The sequence below is a fragment of the Phasianus colchicus genome, chromosome 4 (assembly GCF_987193195.1).
Source record: "Phasianus colchicus chromosome 4, bPhaCol1.hap1.1, whole genome shotgun sequence".
Lineage (NCBI taxonomy): Eukaryota > Metazoa > Chordata > Aves > Galliformes > Phasianidae > Phasianus > Phasianus colchicus.
The window spans coordinates 11,930,178-11,947,909 of NC_143439.1; the positions used below are offsets into that span (position 1 = coordinate 11,930,178).

Here is a 17,732-nt window from a genome sequence, read left to right on the forward strand (position 1 = left end):
GTGGAATGCAGTGTTGAGTAGCATCAGCTAAAGAAAATAAAGGCTGTGGAAAGAAATACCAGCTATGCAGATCAGAAGCTGATCTGATCAGAGTGAATCTTCTTTTTGGAGGCAATCCACCTCGACAGCTCTGCCTCAGCTGGAGGCCTACCATGGACAGTCAGAAGTAAGAGTGGAAGACCTCATCTGCAGCAGACTTGTGTTGGAGAAGGAGGAGTCACAAATGCACAGCACAAGTTTCAGTGAGGGAAGCAAAGAGGGCTGTAAATAAAATTAAAATGCTTATTAATAATTTGTTAATAAAGTAAAATTGCTTTCATGTTTTCTGAGGGAAAAGTCATGGTACGTTTTTCTCTCCTCCAACAGACCTTTGCTGAACGATTAATGGGAAGCTTTTCTTTAGCTGTACCAGTGTTTGTTGCTCTCTCCTGCTTTGGATCTATGAATGGTGGCATTTTTGCAGTCTCCAGGTAAGTATATGTTAATATTACTGCAAGTGAAAGGCATAGGATATATATTGAAAATAAGGAAGCAAGTAGAAGGAAGAAAAGGCTTTATTCCTCTAGTAGGAGATTGAAAATGACTGAAAAGTTTATAAAGTGTGTTTTTTCTGCCCTCACTTTTCTCCTGTTGAGTTTAGTATCATTGCTAAAACCCTTTGAACAGTTTGGAAACGGATCCCTTTGAGTGTAGCACTTCATTAATGGCTGTTTTGTTTCATGTGAAGGAGGTAAATTGGAGGGAAAACATTAACTACTTCTAAGCACTGATCATAGTATAAGATAACGGGGGGGACACAAACAGAGATTACTTTGATTTCTGCTTACGGGCCTCTCTTGCTACTCTTTTCATTATGAGCACCTCAAATGAGCCTAAGAAGTGCTGCTGTGTTGTGTGACTTTCATGAGCTGCTTTGCCTTGTCACAGTAATGAGCACATTTAAAGTCTGTCCACATTTATTTCCCACCAGGATGTTCTTCGTTGCCTCCCGTGAGGGTCACCTTCCGGAAATTCTCTCCATGATTCATGTCCGCAAGCACACTCCTCTGCCAGCTGTCATTGTTTTGGTAAATCATACAAACAAATGTTCCTGCACAAGAATTCATATTACGGGCTTGCTCTGGAGGATTCAAACAGAATTTGGGCACTGCTTGAATCTCATTTATTGATGTATATGCGGGCTTTGGGCAGGGCAGAGGACAGTAAAGAGAAGAATGAGATCTGGGAGTTGTTCTTGTCTTATCATCTCCTCCTTGCTATCTTGTTGGTAGCGCCTGACTGCCTATTGCTGGAACCAAATTCATGTCTTATTGCCCTTTTTTTTCTAAGGATGTGCTAGAGATGAGCTAGCTCCCTTTCAGAGAGACAAATTCTTCTTAAACAAACAAACAAAAAAAGGTCTTCATTTAACTGAAAGTGCAGCTAAACACTGGTGTCTGGGGGCACCCTAAAAGCTCATTATACCACCTTACAGTGAAAAATGCAAACAATTATGCACTACGATAATGGAAAGCGAGCCCTCATCAGTGTGGTGTAGTGGTGATTAAAAAATGAGAGTATGTGTGCCTGGGCAATAGTCTGTGAATCGTCTGAGGAGAAGCACCAGTATTATAGTGGAAATCCTATTACTGCATTCTAGCATAGAGGCAGAGCTAAATGTTGGCCATGTGTTTGCATTGCGGGCTAATTTGTGTAGTAAAATGTTAGGACAAAATGTCAAAATACAAACTTCACACCAATTTGCATAGTGCCAAGTAGATGTCCACTTAACTTGCAGACTTTTTCATAGCTGTGGGTGTTCAGCCACTCTTCTGGGACCCATGACTGTAATGTGTTTGGACAGACCTCTGCATCTGGGGGAGTTCTAACTACAGCAGGAGGTGTGTGTATGTATAAGTCTACACAAGCAAGATCAGTTGCTAGTACTGGAATTTAAATCAGTTTTTTGCTAGACATGCCTATGAGCTCACTTTTGAAGTGCCAGCTGAAGTACTGAGTCTTATATATGCCCATGCAGCTGTAGGCATCCAAGTTTGCAAAACTAGACAGAATAATTATGGTGAAGAGTTTTAAGGGAATTCATTTTAATTAAATGTTCACTTTGCATTTTATTTCTTTGGGCTGAAATATTCATAATCATCAGGTAAATTGCATTGACTTTTTCTGTGGAATGAAATGCCCTAAATAAACTAAAATATTCATATTGATAGATTTATGTTTTTTACCCCGAAAAATGTTTTCTTCTGTTGCATCTGGTCCCATTACTAGTGCATTGATCTCCTTTAAAAAAGTCAGATTCATATGAAGATGGTTTTCATTCAAGGATTATGTTTTTCTTGCCTCAGTGCAAGCAGAGTAGTTGCAGGTTATATTCTGCATCAGTATCTGCATTTTAGCATTTTCTTCTTTTATTTCTCCTTTCAAGCTCTACATGCTATACAAAAGGGAATGGATCTTGAGGAGAAACTGAGAAAATGAGCACATTCAGTGTTTGAGGCCTGAAAAAGAAAACAAAAGCCAAACATTTTGAAATTAAGAAAGCTGTGTATTTCATATCTGCTGATATTTGATGGATGTGTATGTAACAATTCCAAGAAACTATTCAGTATAGTTTTGTTTCTCTTAGCTCTCTTTCACTGACTGTGGCCCTTTGTTGCAATATCACTCCCATAACTGAGATTTCTTCTAGGGACTGAGTCTATATAGAAGAATGCTGGCCTAGTATAATTCAGTGGAAAAATTTCCTTTGACCTTTGCAGAGAAGTTTGCTTAATATCCATGAGTAAAGAACCAAGTGCTTTGTAAGTCATTAGAGTTTGGAAGCCAGATATCCATATTTGAAGTATTGATCCTTGTGATTCAAATCCACACAGTCCTCACTGCTTGAAAAAAAAAAAACATAAAGTGAGGCTGTGACTCTAGATCTCTAATGCAAATGTTCTTTATACAAAGATTTAGCCCAGTTAAATCTTTAGGGAGCTGCATTTCACCTGTTGTCTTGTCATAAACCTAGAGGGACTGTAACCACTAGGACATTCTCTTTTTCTGAAGAATTGCACAGTAGTGATACTTGTGGGTGTCTTCATCCCCAAATGCAAGGGCTGTGTCATTGCAGGTATAGAGTATCTCATGTGGAAAGTGTGGACTACCCTTTATAGTTGGTCCAAGCTACAGATATTCTGCTTTTGTCCAGAGATAATGCTGAAGCAGATCCATGTAGCCTACACTAATCATCCAACCCCAGGTACAACACTCTGGTTTGTGCATAAGCTTTCAGCCATCTCACAGACATAACTCAAAAGACCTATTTAATGAAGAAATGTATTTATTTTACTGTTGTTTTCCCTTTTTTCCCTTTTTGCTGTTCAGCAACCTCTTGAATGATAGCTAATTGCTTATCTCTGCTTAGAAATGTTTGCATTTCCAATGTGCAGTAGGTCTACACCCCTCAAGCATACAGGGCATGCTGCTAATACAAGCTGTTGTCAACCTGGTGTGCCCAGCCAGCATCCCATGATGTATAGCCAACCTCTAACATGGTTCCTTTGTCATGAGCGAGCAGAGGAGTGGTGGGCATGTCCTGTGAGAACAAAGCACAGGATGCACGTGTGTTGTGGTGCCTGTGTATTTGTCTGGGTGTGTATGGCTCACATGCGGTCAGCCAGGATAGACAATTCTGACTAAATATGATCCCAGGGGACTGGTAGACACTTATCACACATCTGGTTGCATGAGCTGGCAGGCTCGAAGGCTGTGGCCCTCGTGTATCTCTGGATAAGATTGTTGCTTCTCTCCATGGCGATGGATTTGGCATCGCTGCTATAAAATAACAGAAATCAAATCATTAAAAGCCTCTTAATTTCTTTTGCAGCACCCTCTCACAATGATAATGTTATTCAGTGGGGATCTCTACAGCCTCCTGAATTTCCTCAGTTTTGCCAGGTGGCTTTTTATTGGACTGGTAGTTGCTGGCTTGATTTATCTCAGATATAAACGTCCTGATATGCCTCGTCCTTTCAAGGTAACCTTCACTCTATGCTGTTCTACATGAATTTTTCTCCCTTGTATCTATTGTCTAGTCAGATAGCAAAGCAGGGTTTGCTGATGTAAAAAGTTAGCCTATTTTGAGAAAAAACAGGAGTTAATAGTCTTTTACATTGAAGAGTCTCCTCGTGTTTTCCTTCAAGTTCTCTAGTGCTATCCTGGCTGAGCTCTCTTCTGAAAGACAATTTTTATTAATTCCCTGGTGGCTGTAGGGGAGCAATTGAGCTTGCTGTGCAAAAGGCAAGGTGTTTGCTCAGTTTTGCCTGTCGTGTTGAGGCAGTGTGAGGCAAGCTAAGGTATTTATGCTCTGCCAAGTTGTGTGAAAATACCTCCAGTCTGGTGTAGTTTCATAAGCTTCAAATTCCAAATACTGGGGCTAGTAATCTAGTCCTCAATTAATTCTATATTTTTCTATATTATTTGAATAATTTTTCCACCGAAGTTCATGCCAGGTATGAGCATTAAATTTCAATATATATTTCATCGTCTGTTCAATATAAATTATACCAAATATGATGTGCAAATAAGTTAGTAGCGATAGTATTGTGATATTTGGAACTCACGAGCGGTTTGCAGGCACTGTTACTGTGAAGCCCGAAGAAAATAACAATAGTTTGGCCCGCTGAACTATACTTACTTTGAACTTGGTTCTGTTGCTGATCTTGCTTCGTGTAACATCTTAGTGAGTCAGTTTTCCCATTATGTGTATGGAAAGGTAACATGATGAAAAATGTGGAGGATTCTAGCCCTATTTATGTATTCCTAAGAAATCTATTTTATGAAGAACTCAGAATGTGCAGTTGTGTTCTTGCGGGCATAACAGCAAATAAGAAGGTCAACAGCACAGCCCATTTTGTTTTGATTAAAAAAATGCTTTGACAGTGCAGAAAAGAGGAACAGTAATGTTTCAAGGCATGAAAGGAAGAAAATAGTCTCCAGGGAATTCTCCAATTCTCCATTACACCAAACGTTTTACGAACTCTGGCACAGGGAGGTGGTAACAGTGATTGTGGTGGCATTCCTTAAAATTGAGAGAATTAATTTGATATTGTTATTTTTTTTTTATCCTTTCAACAGTGACATATTGTCAGAAAAGTGCTTTTCCAGAAGCTATCAGTTGCATAATGGTATCAAATATCTTTATCAGTTGTCAAATGGGTGTTTAATTTGCTCTCTTCCTGCCAGATTTTGATTTTTACCTTAGGAAGAAAATCAATATCTTCTTAATAGTTTTAAAAGGTGGCTTGAGCTCCGTGTTGTGTTTTAAAATGTTTTCTAATAGGTAATTATCAAAGAGGAAATCTTTACTGCAGTTAGTGCTGCTTACTTATCTACTGGAGGATTAGAGAAAGGAACTTTGTAATGTAACATATTTACAGCCCTTACATTTTAAAGGGCATAAAACACTCTAGTGTTTTAGTGTGTAATTAAAAGACGTCTGTGGTGCTTACTGCGTAGCACTTGGCTTAGCTTGGTTCCTGCAGTCACTGGCATTTTGTGTGCCTCTTCTAGAGACCTGCGTTTCTCCAGGACTATCCTGTACTGCTGAGTTTTATCTGGTTTACATTTCATGGAACATTAAATACCATTATCATTCAACAGCAAGGTCAATGCCAAGTAATGATTCTTTGTGTGGTTGTATTCCAGGTGCCTCTATTTATTCCAGCGTTGTTTTCCTTCACCTGCCTCTTCATGGTTGCACTGTCACTTTACTCCGATCCAGTCAATACAGGGATTGGATTCGCAATAACCCTGACTGGAGTTCCTGCCTACTACCTCTTTATTGTATGGGACAAGAAACCAAAGTGGTTCAGAAAGCTCTTAGGTAAGTCCCCAGGGGGCTCCCCTCCTTGATCTGACTCCAGAAATTTCTCAGGGCTCCGTGTGTTGTCACATCCTTGCTATCGATTCCCTTGGCTGCTCTGCTCCGGGCATGACAGTGCAAGTTTCTTTGTGGAGTATGCTGTGGCATTGGTTACAATCAATGTCAGCTAACTAAAAAGAGATGTTTACAGCAAGCCTATTGTTCAGCCAAAGAGAGTGACTTCAAATGCCTGCATGCCACTCTTCCTGCTTCCTTTTCCCCTCCTTGTCCTCACAACCATGTGATTCCTTTTAAATTCAATCTTCCTCTCTTCTACACCGTTAGAGACAGTATTTCACTCCTAGCAGAATTGGTTTGGAACTTAAATGTCACAGTTGTGATGACAAGATGTGCTTGGTACTCACTGTTGGCACTGCGTGCCTGTGTACCACTGAGAAATGTGTGAAAATGGGACAGGCTTGGTTAGGTTTGGTGGGGGTGTGTATTGTCCTTGAGGGTGGCTTCCAACCAAATGAGGAAAAAATACTCCAAACCTGACACACCTCTGTGGAAATGGTTTCCGTGCTTTGTGACAAACAACTTCCTAAGTGACATGTAAAATACACAGAGAATCATTTTTATGCCGTTTCTGAATGTTTATAAAGGCACTTATAAAAGTTCAGATATGCTTCAGAAGGGTTATTTGGAGCATTTCTACTAGAAAGAAATCATTGTCATTTATTATTTTCTTTTTTTTTTTTCACTGAACAGGAGACAAAGTTAGCAAAACACAGGTAGTATTCAAAAAATGAATTAAGAATATAGGCAAAGTAATCGAGATGGGAGAAATGAAACTAAAAGAAAATCTCTTCTGCAGAACAAAAAACTCAACCACTGAAAAATTTCAGCTACAAATAGTTTTAGTGTATATACTTTGTTGTATATACTGCCCTATAATATAGGTGGTGAACTGAAAATCTGTGTTGTCTTTTGTGCTGCACTATTAAAGGATGCTTTAAAATGAGATGCTCACAATAAGAGTATCTCAGTATTTATATGTATTACACTGTAACCTATTCTATGTATTTTTATATATATACGTATAGATGATAAAAATTAAGTCTATGTATTTATATCTCATCTATTGTAAAATCTATGCATTTTTCAATTCATTTTGGGAAATCCATAGACAACAGAGCAGAAAATATTTACATTAAAAAGGTGCTAGTTTAGGGCTATCAATTTCTGGTCTACTTAATTTTATATCAGGAAAGTTGTAAATTACATGAAATACCCTGGGAATGAGTAGAAAATTCCAGTGCAGATGAAAATAATTGTGTGCAAAAAGACATTCCATTAAATAGTTGTTTGTCTGAGAAATTACAAACAGACAAATAGATATTTAGGGACTAGGAGATTTTCCCTTATCATACCCTGGAGATTTTTAGCATTTTCTGTGAAGACTCAGAGGTTTTGGAATATAGTTGCTTGAATCTCTGGCCACAGGATGCCAGTGTTGAACCACATTACTTGCATGAGAGAAAAAATGTTCTCTTTAAGGTAGTCTGGGTGTATGTGGAGCTCATTCTGCCAGCTGTGACAATGAAGGTAAATCTTCTAGCTTTTCAGATAACACAAAATTCTTCTCCTAGAAAGAAGGCTGGGTGCCTGTGTAATGTATGTGGACACAGTGTGCTGGCTCAGGGGGGAGAGCAGCGGGTGCCAGGCAGTGGGTGAAACAGCTTGTTTGCTCTGCAATTATTATTCCCAAAATAACAGCAGTAATGATGGAAAAGTGATGATGACAGTTTTTAGGTGGGGTGGAGAGGCGATTTACTTGTTAAATATAAAGATTTTTTTTTTTTTACCTCTCAGAGTAAGCAATAAACATTCAGCACGGGGTCATTATTAAACTGGCATGACTTTGTAAAAGCTAAGGGTGCTCCTCTGTATTGCCTGAGAGTGTTTTTCAAAGGCACTGAATGAGGATGAATTCACTTAAGGTACCTCTGTGAGATACAGGAAGGAATAGTCATGGCACAGCGGAGAGATTGTTATTCCTGCTTCGAAACCATATGCATTAGAAGACTTTAGGCATGAAAGAGTAATTCTGGATGTAGTGTAAGTGGACACCGTGAAAAAATTGATTGCAATTCACCAAAGGCAGATTTTTGCCAGATGAGCTGGCTAGCTGTCTTTGAGAAGATAACTGATTTTTCCAGACAGAAGGGAAATACAATAGATCTAGTGTACTTAGACTTGAACAGAGCACTCTGTGCAGTACTGCTGCAAGTCAGAGCTGGTTGGTCTGAGCACAGTGTCCTGCTGGCAAGGCTGCATGCAGAGTGCAGATGGGATGGGTCCCTCTCTGCCCATTAGCAGTCTCTTTGTTGGGGTGAATGTCACTTGTTCATCTCCCCAGACACACCTTAGAACATGCTGCGAGATCCCACAGGTACAAACCAGCCCCACATAAGATTAGTCTATATATTAAATATAGATTTTGCAATGATCAGAGGAGAGGAATGTTGAACAGCCAGGAGCAGTGAGTTCAAATACCCAGCCTGAAGACGAGTTGCATTTCCCAAGAAATCCCCACCAAGGCTGAATGTCTTTGTTGTTTGGATGAGCACATTTTGACTGTCCTTAATGGCATTTACATTGCCCATTCTCTTTACCAAATTACTGTATTGAACAAAAGATTACTTCACAGTTGGAGAGGTTAATAGGGTCTGGGTGGTATTTTGCAGTGAGAATAACATTTTGTTCTTTTCCAAAGGAATTTTGCTGTAGCACCAAATGGCTGGGACAAATCATTTTCAACTAGTACAGGCTTCATTTGACCTCTGCTTGCTTGCTTTTTGTACAACTAATGTGAAAATGAAAAAAAGTCAAGTCTAGCAAATCCTTTGAAGCAGATGAATGTGTAAAAGGATGTGGCACCAGCACCAGGAATCTTCCAGATGGACTTCTCAGTTGATAACCCAACAGTAGATTCATGCTTTATCTCTCTAGAGTGGATTGAATCAGGAAGTCTTTAAAAGTTGAATGCTGCTTTCTTCATAGCTTGAACCCATACTAGAAGAGAGATTTTCTGTTTATATAACGAAATGTCTCCTTCAGGGTTATTTACAAACACCAGAGGATGATGCTTCCTCACTCAGGACACAGTATCTTATATTGTTTGCTCTTCTCTTTTTTTGAGCATGTGATGCTGTGATCCGCAGAAAATTTCCTCAGTGTATGTTGCTGCAGATTTTATGTCCAGTCTTATAAATATGCAAAAAATTACTGTTTTCTTTACTCTTCCAAGCTCTATGTGGTACTCATAGAGCTACCAGCTCAGGGCTTTTTTTGGTAAAGGTTGTTGGGCCTTATTCACAGTGACTTCTATACTTGAAATGGGAAATTAGGGTTGCAAGTAGAAACAAGAGGTGTCTTTACTGATGATACTTTGTCTCGTCACAAATGGAAAGGTGGTCATAAATCCAGGTACTGCTTAAAGCCGACAATATAAATACTGACTGATGACAGAATGAAATGTTCTTACTCTGTCTTACCTTGTGTATACTGCAACCAAAAACAGCCAAACAAGCAACTCAACCCCGTCACTCCCATGCTTGTGTGATTGCTCCTCCATTTGCTACTACTGCATGGAGGTGGAAAGGGGGTGACTGCCTCCCACTACAGGGAGGGCAAGGTCTGGCTGCAGGTGGCTGGGCCAGGTTAGTCTAACAGTATATTGATGTCCCAGAGGTGCCTTGGCTCTCTCTCTGCTGCTGTGCCCTTTCTCCAAGATCGGTTACACCTCAGCTCAGCTTGACAGCAAGTCTCTTTCTTCTTACTCCTTTGCTCATCTTCAAGCCTGGAAGGAGTGGGCCAGCCAGGGTGAACCCCTGCTGGCTTCCTACTGCTGGCCGTCCTCCTGCCCTTCACCTCAGATCCACACAGCCCAGATCTGAAGTCCCTGCTGCTGGAAGGGAGGGAGATGCCAGTCCCTGTTGAATTTCAGTCTCTGACTCCATCAGTGTGTAGTCTGAGGGCAAGCTGGCTATGTGCTGTGCTGCTGACCTCCAGAGGGAAGAGCAGAAGATGGTAGAGGCTGTTAGACAGCAAAGCAGGGAAGCAGTTCTGATTCATGTCTTCTGAGAGCTGCACTGCTTTACCCTTCTCCCTCCGCATTGGTGTAGATGCTGACATAGTACTAGACAGGGAAACAAACTTTCTTTCACAATAAATCCTTCTAGCTGAAAATGTGTTGCTGAAAATGGGAAAAAAAAAACCCAAAAACAAAACAAATAAAAGAAGTGGTAAAAGAATGTTCTTTTACTCTTCAGTATATAAATGAACTATGCCACTTGTGAATCAGTTCTCTAAGTGGAAATCTCTAAGTACACAGGATGGAAATATGTCCACAGTGACAAAGAATGTAAAGTTCCTTTATACATGTGACATCCTTAGATCTGTGAAGCATTATAATCATTATAATCATTTTCTTTCTTCCGTAGTTTCTTTGTTTTTTTCCCTTTTTGGTTAGGCAGAACTTGGCACAGCTGAATTAGCTTGTTTGAAACCTTCCAGAATTTTATTTTAACATTACGACTATGTTAAAACTAAGCAGTTTCGGAGAGCAGTTGTGTTTTACAGTAGTCCTTAAATGCATGCATACCTTTATTGAACAGGTTTATACCTATATACCTTTCTGTTGTTATTTTATGTGAATATCATTGGATGAGAGGCAAAGAACACATAGTTAAAAAGACAAAAAAATAAGCCAGGCATTTAAATGATATGTGCATCAGGTAAATGTAACTCATGAACACTATCTGCAAGCAGGTTGCGTAGCAGATGAGATAGTTTTCCTGGCTGTTTCTTCCTTCTCCATCCACCCAAAAAATCTCCCACATGTATGCTTTTATTTTTGCAGACACTGGAACTGAAGCATTGCAAATCCTCTTGGAAGTTGTCCCGTCAGAGGAGGACCAGAAATCATGATCTGCATCTAGCTGAAAATGGGGCCTTTGCCTTGATGTTTCATTTCAACCTGAGGAGGAGCGAGCAGAGATGTCTTCCTCCTCCTAGTGCTCTGCAAAATGGAGGAACAAATCACAGCTGAGATGGATACTGAGTGTGTGTCAGTTGCCAGAACTGTATTTTATGATGTTGCAATTATTTTTTTTTATTGTGGTTGGTTTATATGTAGAGAGCAAGAACTTATGTCATAAAGACTCTTTACTATTTTTTGTTAGTGTTATGTTTTAATGAAACGTAGATTCTTCAAACAAGGTTTTTTGTTGCATTGTCACTGAAAATAAGTTTAAGCATTGTGTAAGTAGTAGTCAGGTGTACTGTGAAGAACGTATCCTACTTGCTGTCCTGAAGAACCTACTCTGACTAGGGAAAGGGGGAGATAAAGCTGCTGAGTATCACTTAATAATGTTCTTCCTCTCCCTCTGTTTGGCAACCCTAATTTACTTATGTCTTGCTTGGAGCACCAGTGCATTGATGCAGAAATACAGTGGTTTCTACTGCGTTTGTGGTGCTGAGATCAAGGTATAACATAACACATAAAAGCATCTTCTGAGAATTAGTATTTCTACCAGCGGGACAGGTAGATTTTAGCCTAAGGGCAGTAATTTCATACATGTTCAAGTTTCTACCAGTCAAGAAATTATGACTATTTTTGCCAGCATTTCTTTGTCTGCGTGTATGGGAAATACAGCAACAGAGTAATTACTTTCAAATCGGTATTTGAATCCGATCTCCATTGTTATATGAATATTTTCTATGTGGAAGCATACAAACCTGCATTTATCAGTCAGGCAAACATGATTTTAGAGTGTTAGATAATTACTTGTGGGCAGCAAATGAATAATGGTCACTGGTTTTATAATCTGTGGGAATTTTGTATAGACACGGCAATAAATGCAATACTGTTTTATGAGTAAGGTGTAAGGCAAGCTACAACAGATCTGCTGATTTGCGTTGGGAACACACCTAATCTGTGGGTTTTTTATTCAAGCACACTCCAATTAATCGGGCTTTGAAACACCCAGGGAACAGGTGCTCTGCCATCTTCTTCCTGGTTTTATCTCAGCTGAAACAGAGAAAAGCTATCAAAACTAATAAAATCAAACTAAATTGAAGTTTCACCTTCAGAATGATGTTTGATCTGAAAGCTGGCTCAAATATGAGCTGAAATTTTGCCCTTTAAAAAAAAAAATGGAGATAACGAATTTTTTTAATGCTTAAAAATTCAGTTTTATACAATTAATCAGAGTCTGCTCAACCTTAAGACTAAGGTTTGTTAGCACTCTGTTAAGAATATAATGCTTAAATACTGAATGCACTACTTTTTGAGCTGTTTGCTATTAGCAAATTGTATGTTTCATGAAAACTTTTATGGAACTAAGCAACAGTAGACTTCCTAAATAGGGAGGAAAGCACAACTAATAGCCAGACCACTACAGTAAAGGGAGACTGTATTTTGTACATGTGTTGTATATATCCAGAATATTTACCATTTTAAGGGTGTACAGTAAAATATCTTAAAATTCCTAAATGTTTTTCTTTCTTGTATTTCTGTAGAGGAATTTCATAGAAGTAGGGAAATGGGAATAACTGATAATCTAGAAGAGTGGTAATTTAAGAGAGAGCATTCTCCAAGCTATTTGAACTTTAAATATTTGCTGTTTACGGTAACTTAAAGTGTTATTTGAAACTCCTTTTAGGCAAACTTTTTGAGCTAGATTTTTGTGCTGACAGTGCATGCGTTTAGTTGGTATTTACACATGGGGCAGAAGTGTGCTTTTGAGGCCATCTCCTGCCCATCCCAATCCCCCATGTTTTGGCCTGTGTCAGTGTGGAGCAGCTTAGGTGTACACCATCTCCATCCATTTCTCATGGAACCAAAGGCTTTTTTGCCCTCTGGGAGCAGGACTATCACAATCCTTGTTTGTGGAATCCCACCAGAGCAAAGCCTCCTCCACACTGATACTGTGGGCAGCAGGTCTTCCACATCAGCTGTTTAACTCCATGTATTCACTCCTATTGTGCCGTATTACTTGAAAATTTAGACTTAGCCAGTGTTAATTTGTAGAAATAAATGACTCCGTAAGTATAACTGAATGTTACTTTATTTCTGTTGTTTTTGCCGTCATGGACTTTAAAGTTTAGGAATGTTTCTGAAGTCTGACCCAATGACTGTATTTTACTGTATCTTTTGTTCATTTAAGGGCTTAATTTGTCCTGAGAGAGCTCCTTTGACTCATTGTTTGTGAAGATGTATATTTTGGGAGAAAAAATGTTACCTGCAAAATAAAAAAAACTAATTTTTTTTGAAAATGCCTATTGATTCTGATTTCTTTTTTAGTTTCTTTAGCATACACAATCGCCACATCCACATAGTGTTCTAATCAGATTTCCATTGTGTTATAAAAGTCAGTATTAAGGACTCATTATACATGGAAATTATGCATATCATCAAAAAAGGAGAGAAAATAGGTAGCTACATATACATATATTTTAAAGATGTGGAGTTATTTTTTAAGACTTTTGAAATTATTCTATTCAGTATCATAAAGGAAATTCTTCCAGGATAATAGATTTATTATATAAATGTTTTTCATATTAGAGGTCATGCCAGTGAGATCCATAAATGTTTTGCTGCTTTTTCTCGCCCTTACAACTATTAGTCCACTGGACTCTATCAGACAACTCATTTCTTTGTTTTTTAGGTGGGTGCTGCTCTTTTTTTTTTTTTTTTTCCTTTGAACTTACTGCTTTTCTGGGGTTTGGGGAGAAATCTCACCAAAGGCAGCAGAAATGAACGCTTTATGCAAGTAGAGAATACATCTGAGGTTTAGTACATCTCTGAGAGAAACGGGTCAGCATTTGAAGCCTCAGAAATCCTGACCCAACTTTGCCTCCCCCTGATCCATCCTGCTGTGTGGCCTGAGGCATAATCACACCAGCAGAGCCTGCTCTGGCCCCTGCAGCCTCCCTGCAGTAGTATGTGGGTGCAAAATGCTCTCCTTCCCTGCCTGCTACAGGTCCTGTGTCCCACACTGGAGCTTTCTTGTCTTTCAAGAGGCTATTGGGCACGTACCAAAACATTTTTATAAACTTCTCACACGTCTAACACATCCCCTAGAGGTGTTTGCGAAGCAACTTTCCTGTCTTTTATTGAGTTTTTTGGTGCATTTTTCACTTTATACAGATATTGTTGCTTATTTTTATTCTCATTTGTGCATATTAAATGTTGCCTTTTAATGCTAATGGACTCTAACAAAGGGATTTAATCTGATTTAATTTAAATATGCATCTGATCATAATAAATTAAGGGCTAAGCTGGCTTAGGGAGAAACGAGCTTGGGAAAACCGAGCTGCCACAGGTCGTGATATGTCCTGTGCTAAGACCTAAGATGCATCCCATGGGCCCCTCACTACAAGAAAGACATGAAGGCCTTGGAGCTTGTTCAGAGAAGGGCAACAAAGCTGCTGAAGGGTCTGGAGCACAAGTATTATGGGAAGTAGCTGAGGGAGCTGGGATTGTTCAGTCTGCAGGAGAGGAGGCTCAGGGGTGACCCTATCATTCTCTACAACTGCCTGAAAGAAGGTTGTGGTGAGGTGGGGCTTGGCCTCTTCTCCCAGGTAACAGCAATAGGATGAGAGGTAATGGCCCCATGTTACGTCAGGGGAGATTCAGGATGGATATTAGGAAGAATTTCTTCTCCAAAACAGTGGTCAGGTGATGGAATGGACAGCTGAGGGATGTGATGGAGTCACCACCCCTGGAGGTGTTCAAGAATGTGGAGTTTTAGCAACATGGGTTAGTGGGCAACATAGGTGGTAGGTGGATGGCTGGACTAGGAGGTGATCTTAGAGCTCTTTTCCAATCTCAGTGATAATGTTTCTAAAACAAGTATTTAGAGTAGATGAGATGATTTCTGGAGTCAATTGCAGTTCTGTTCTTAAAGAAGGAGATGGGATGGCTAGGTGTAGGCATGCTGAGCAAGAGTGAGATGAACCTGAAGTTACTGCAACCTTCTGCTCGCTGCTATGAGTAGGGGAGAGGATACAGATTCCCCTGTGCTCATGCAGGATCTGTCCTCTGCACAGCCTGGCAGCTCTTGCTATTGTGTTTTTCTCCTTCTGACACTCCAACCTATGTTTCATTCCGTTTTCTGAGGTGGCAAATCTGGAGTAATCCAGGAAGTTCTCCTTGCATGAAATGCCTTCTGCTGACTTGCTGGAACTTGACAAACTGATGCTGGATTTCTTGTTGGTGTTCAGAAGCCTGTATTTTTATTTTTTTTTCCCCCTATGTGTCAGTCCATGTGTAATTTGATTTTTGCTATTGTCTTTTGCAAAGGAACTGCTGGGGAGCATAACTACAATTGAAACACCAATTCAGTTTACATTGGCTTTCTTTTTTTTCTATTCAAAGGAACTTCTGAAACACTCTTTTCCTTGAAGTGCAAAGACTCAAATGGATTAAACACCTTTCTCAACAAAGGCTTGACTTTATCAAGAGAGCGTTTGGATTCTCTTTAAATTCCTTGCAACAGGAATATCTACAACACTGTGATCTAAACCACAGCTTTGATATTTTCTAAATATCATGTTGGTGATGATCCAACACAGTTATAAAACGACTGTGGCTAGGATGGGTTTTATGCTTGCACAGCTTATTCTCTTCCCTACAGCGCGAGCTACAATGCATTCCCACTGCTCAGCTTTCCTGCAGGCCTTTTCCTGCTCACAGGAATCACCCAGACCCTCCTCTGAGAGGGAACCCCCTCTCCTCCTCTGGAGTGCACCTCTCCACACAGCAGGATGCTCTGGAAGCTAACACATGTTGGCTGCAGATGAATGCTTGGCAGAGCCCAGGGCTCGGTTTGACAGGGGGAACCTGAAGAAGCAGCTGACTTTTACAATCACCACTCCCACTCAAAACATTTTAACATTGTTACCTAGGAATTTTGGCTTTTTTTTTCCACCCTGTTTGTTACAAAAGTTTAAAATGTTATGGGATATTATTCTAATTTTACCCCCTGCTATTGGCTCTGCCTCAAGAAAGCTATTTGATGCTGTTTTAGCTGCCAATATCTCTTTGCCACTCAGTCATTACAGTGTAATTGGATCTAAAGTAGATGTATAATTTGCTGCTAGCAATGTCGGCTTATCTTAATTATGATATCTAGCTGATTTCTGAGGATATTGATCAATGAGTATGCATAGCACAGCAGATAGACTTGTACATATGGGTGATTTCACAAGGACCTGAGCTTCCATGGAACCGTTATATCACACCATGTGAACGTATCAGGGCAGGACCTCTGGATTAAGGCAGATGGCTGCTTTAAAAATGCCCAGCAAACTGCACAAAGACCGATGTACTCTGTACTGTGTGTGTGTGTGTGCTCTGGAAGGAAATGAGGAGTAAATATGAACTCAGGCAGATGATTCCTCTGTGCATTTTCCCTCTGCTCTCTCCCGCATTCACAATGGCTGAAGGTTACAAATAACTTTTCACTGAGAGCATTTCCTTTCAGTGCCTCCTCTGCAGGCCAGCTTTTCGAGACATCTGTATTTAATTTTAAGCTGGGTGCTATTCTTGCCCATGCACTTTCAATTTTTTTCTAAGCCTCATATTTTTCCTCATCTGAAAACTGTCATGTCATAGACAACCAGTTCTCCAGGCTATAGCAGTAATTTTAAAACCTAAAATGATTGTAAGTTGTGGCCACACGAGTCTCACCCAGCAGCTCTGCTCTGCCAGGCTCCTACAATTTTGCTTGCAGACTGCTAATGGAGGGCCTTGCAGCTGAGCATGTTGCACCCAGCTCCTGTGGTGAAGCCACACCGATGGACTCCACATGTTCCAATGCCCCATTGGATGCCCTGCCGTGGCTGCCTGCCCCAAGTGATCTGGGCACCTGACAAACCCTGCTGCAGGTTGTGAAAGCTCTGTGGGAGTACTGGTAGGTTTGTAGAAATGAAGTGATGGTGTGCAGAATGGTGAATTCTGTGATTAGCCACCCATGTGTATTTTATTACTTGCATACCTTCAATTACCAAGTGCTTTACTAATAATTTCCTTTTACCATTTTTAGGAGGGTGTTTCAGGTTTTCTGTGTTCTGATTATGAAAAACCTGCAGCAGGCAAAAAAGCTTCCAAGGGAGTTCTTGCTGTATTTTTGCTTGACATACTGCACCGTGCAATTCAATATTCATAAATTACTTTTGGCTGCTGTTAGTATTTCACAGCTCTGTTTGCTAATTCACGGGCCAGATACATTTAAAATGAATCATTAAATGCCAGGAGATTTGGTGCTCGTTGCACATATAACAGTTCACTACTGAACAAAGCTCCAGCAGTTTGTACCGATGCTAAACTCTGGCTACCTTTGATTTTATAATAAATATCAGCATCAGAAAGAGGCAGGATAAATCAGATCCTGTGCTGTCAACCTGGCAGAGATGATTGATCGCACCTTTCTGACAGCACAGCATTTGATTGCAAGTCCCATGCAGCTCTGCTTTAGATCATACAAAGACATCTGGATGATGAAAAGCGTGCTAGCTGGGAAGATAGCATACAGTGCTGCACCGGTGTCATATTTATCCAGCGGTATGTGTACTCTAAAATGCTTCAGGCTGTAGCTCATGCTAATAATTATCTCTTGTGTTGAATCCACCTTGACCCATTTTTATTCTTCTACCCATATTTTAAACAGAAATTGTTTTCAAATTCCTTCCCAAAATGGAAATGTAAAGCCTTTATCTAAAACAGACACATGTGGGAAATAAAATACCTATCTGCGTGCTCACTGAGAGTTGCTACATTTAGAAATGAAATCATTATAAGGTTAGGTGGTCA

General features: G+C 39.9%; 1 protein-coding gene across 2 annotated transcripts in view; it reads left to right on the forward strand.

The window, feature by feature from the left end:
* SLC7A11 (solute carrier family 7 member 11) overlaps positions 1-13,158 on the forward strand; it is a 58,734-nt gene extending 45,576 nt beyond the window's left edge. For both annotated transcript variants that reach the window (XM_090138661.1, XM_090138660.1), the window contains 5 exons: positions 367-470; positions 971-1,067; positions 3,872-4,021; positions 5,692-5,869; positions 10,776-13,158. In XM_090138661.1, coding sequence (XP_089994787.1) covers positions 367-470; positions 971-1,067; positions 3,872-4,021; positions 5,692-5,869; positions 10,776-10,843 — 597 coding nt within the window. In that variant the 3' untranslated portion in view covers positions 10,844-13,158. The remainder of the gene's footprint in view (positions 1-366; positions 471-970; positions 1,068-3,871; positions 4,022-5,691; positions 5,870-10,775) is intronic.
* Positions 13,159-17,732: the final 4,574 nt, after the last annotated feature.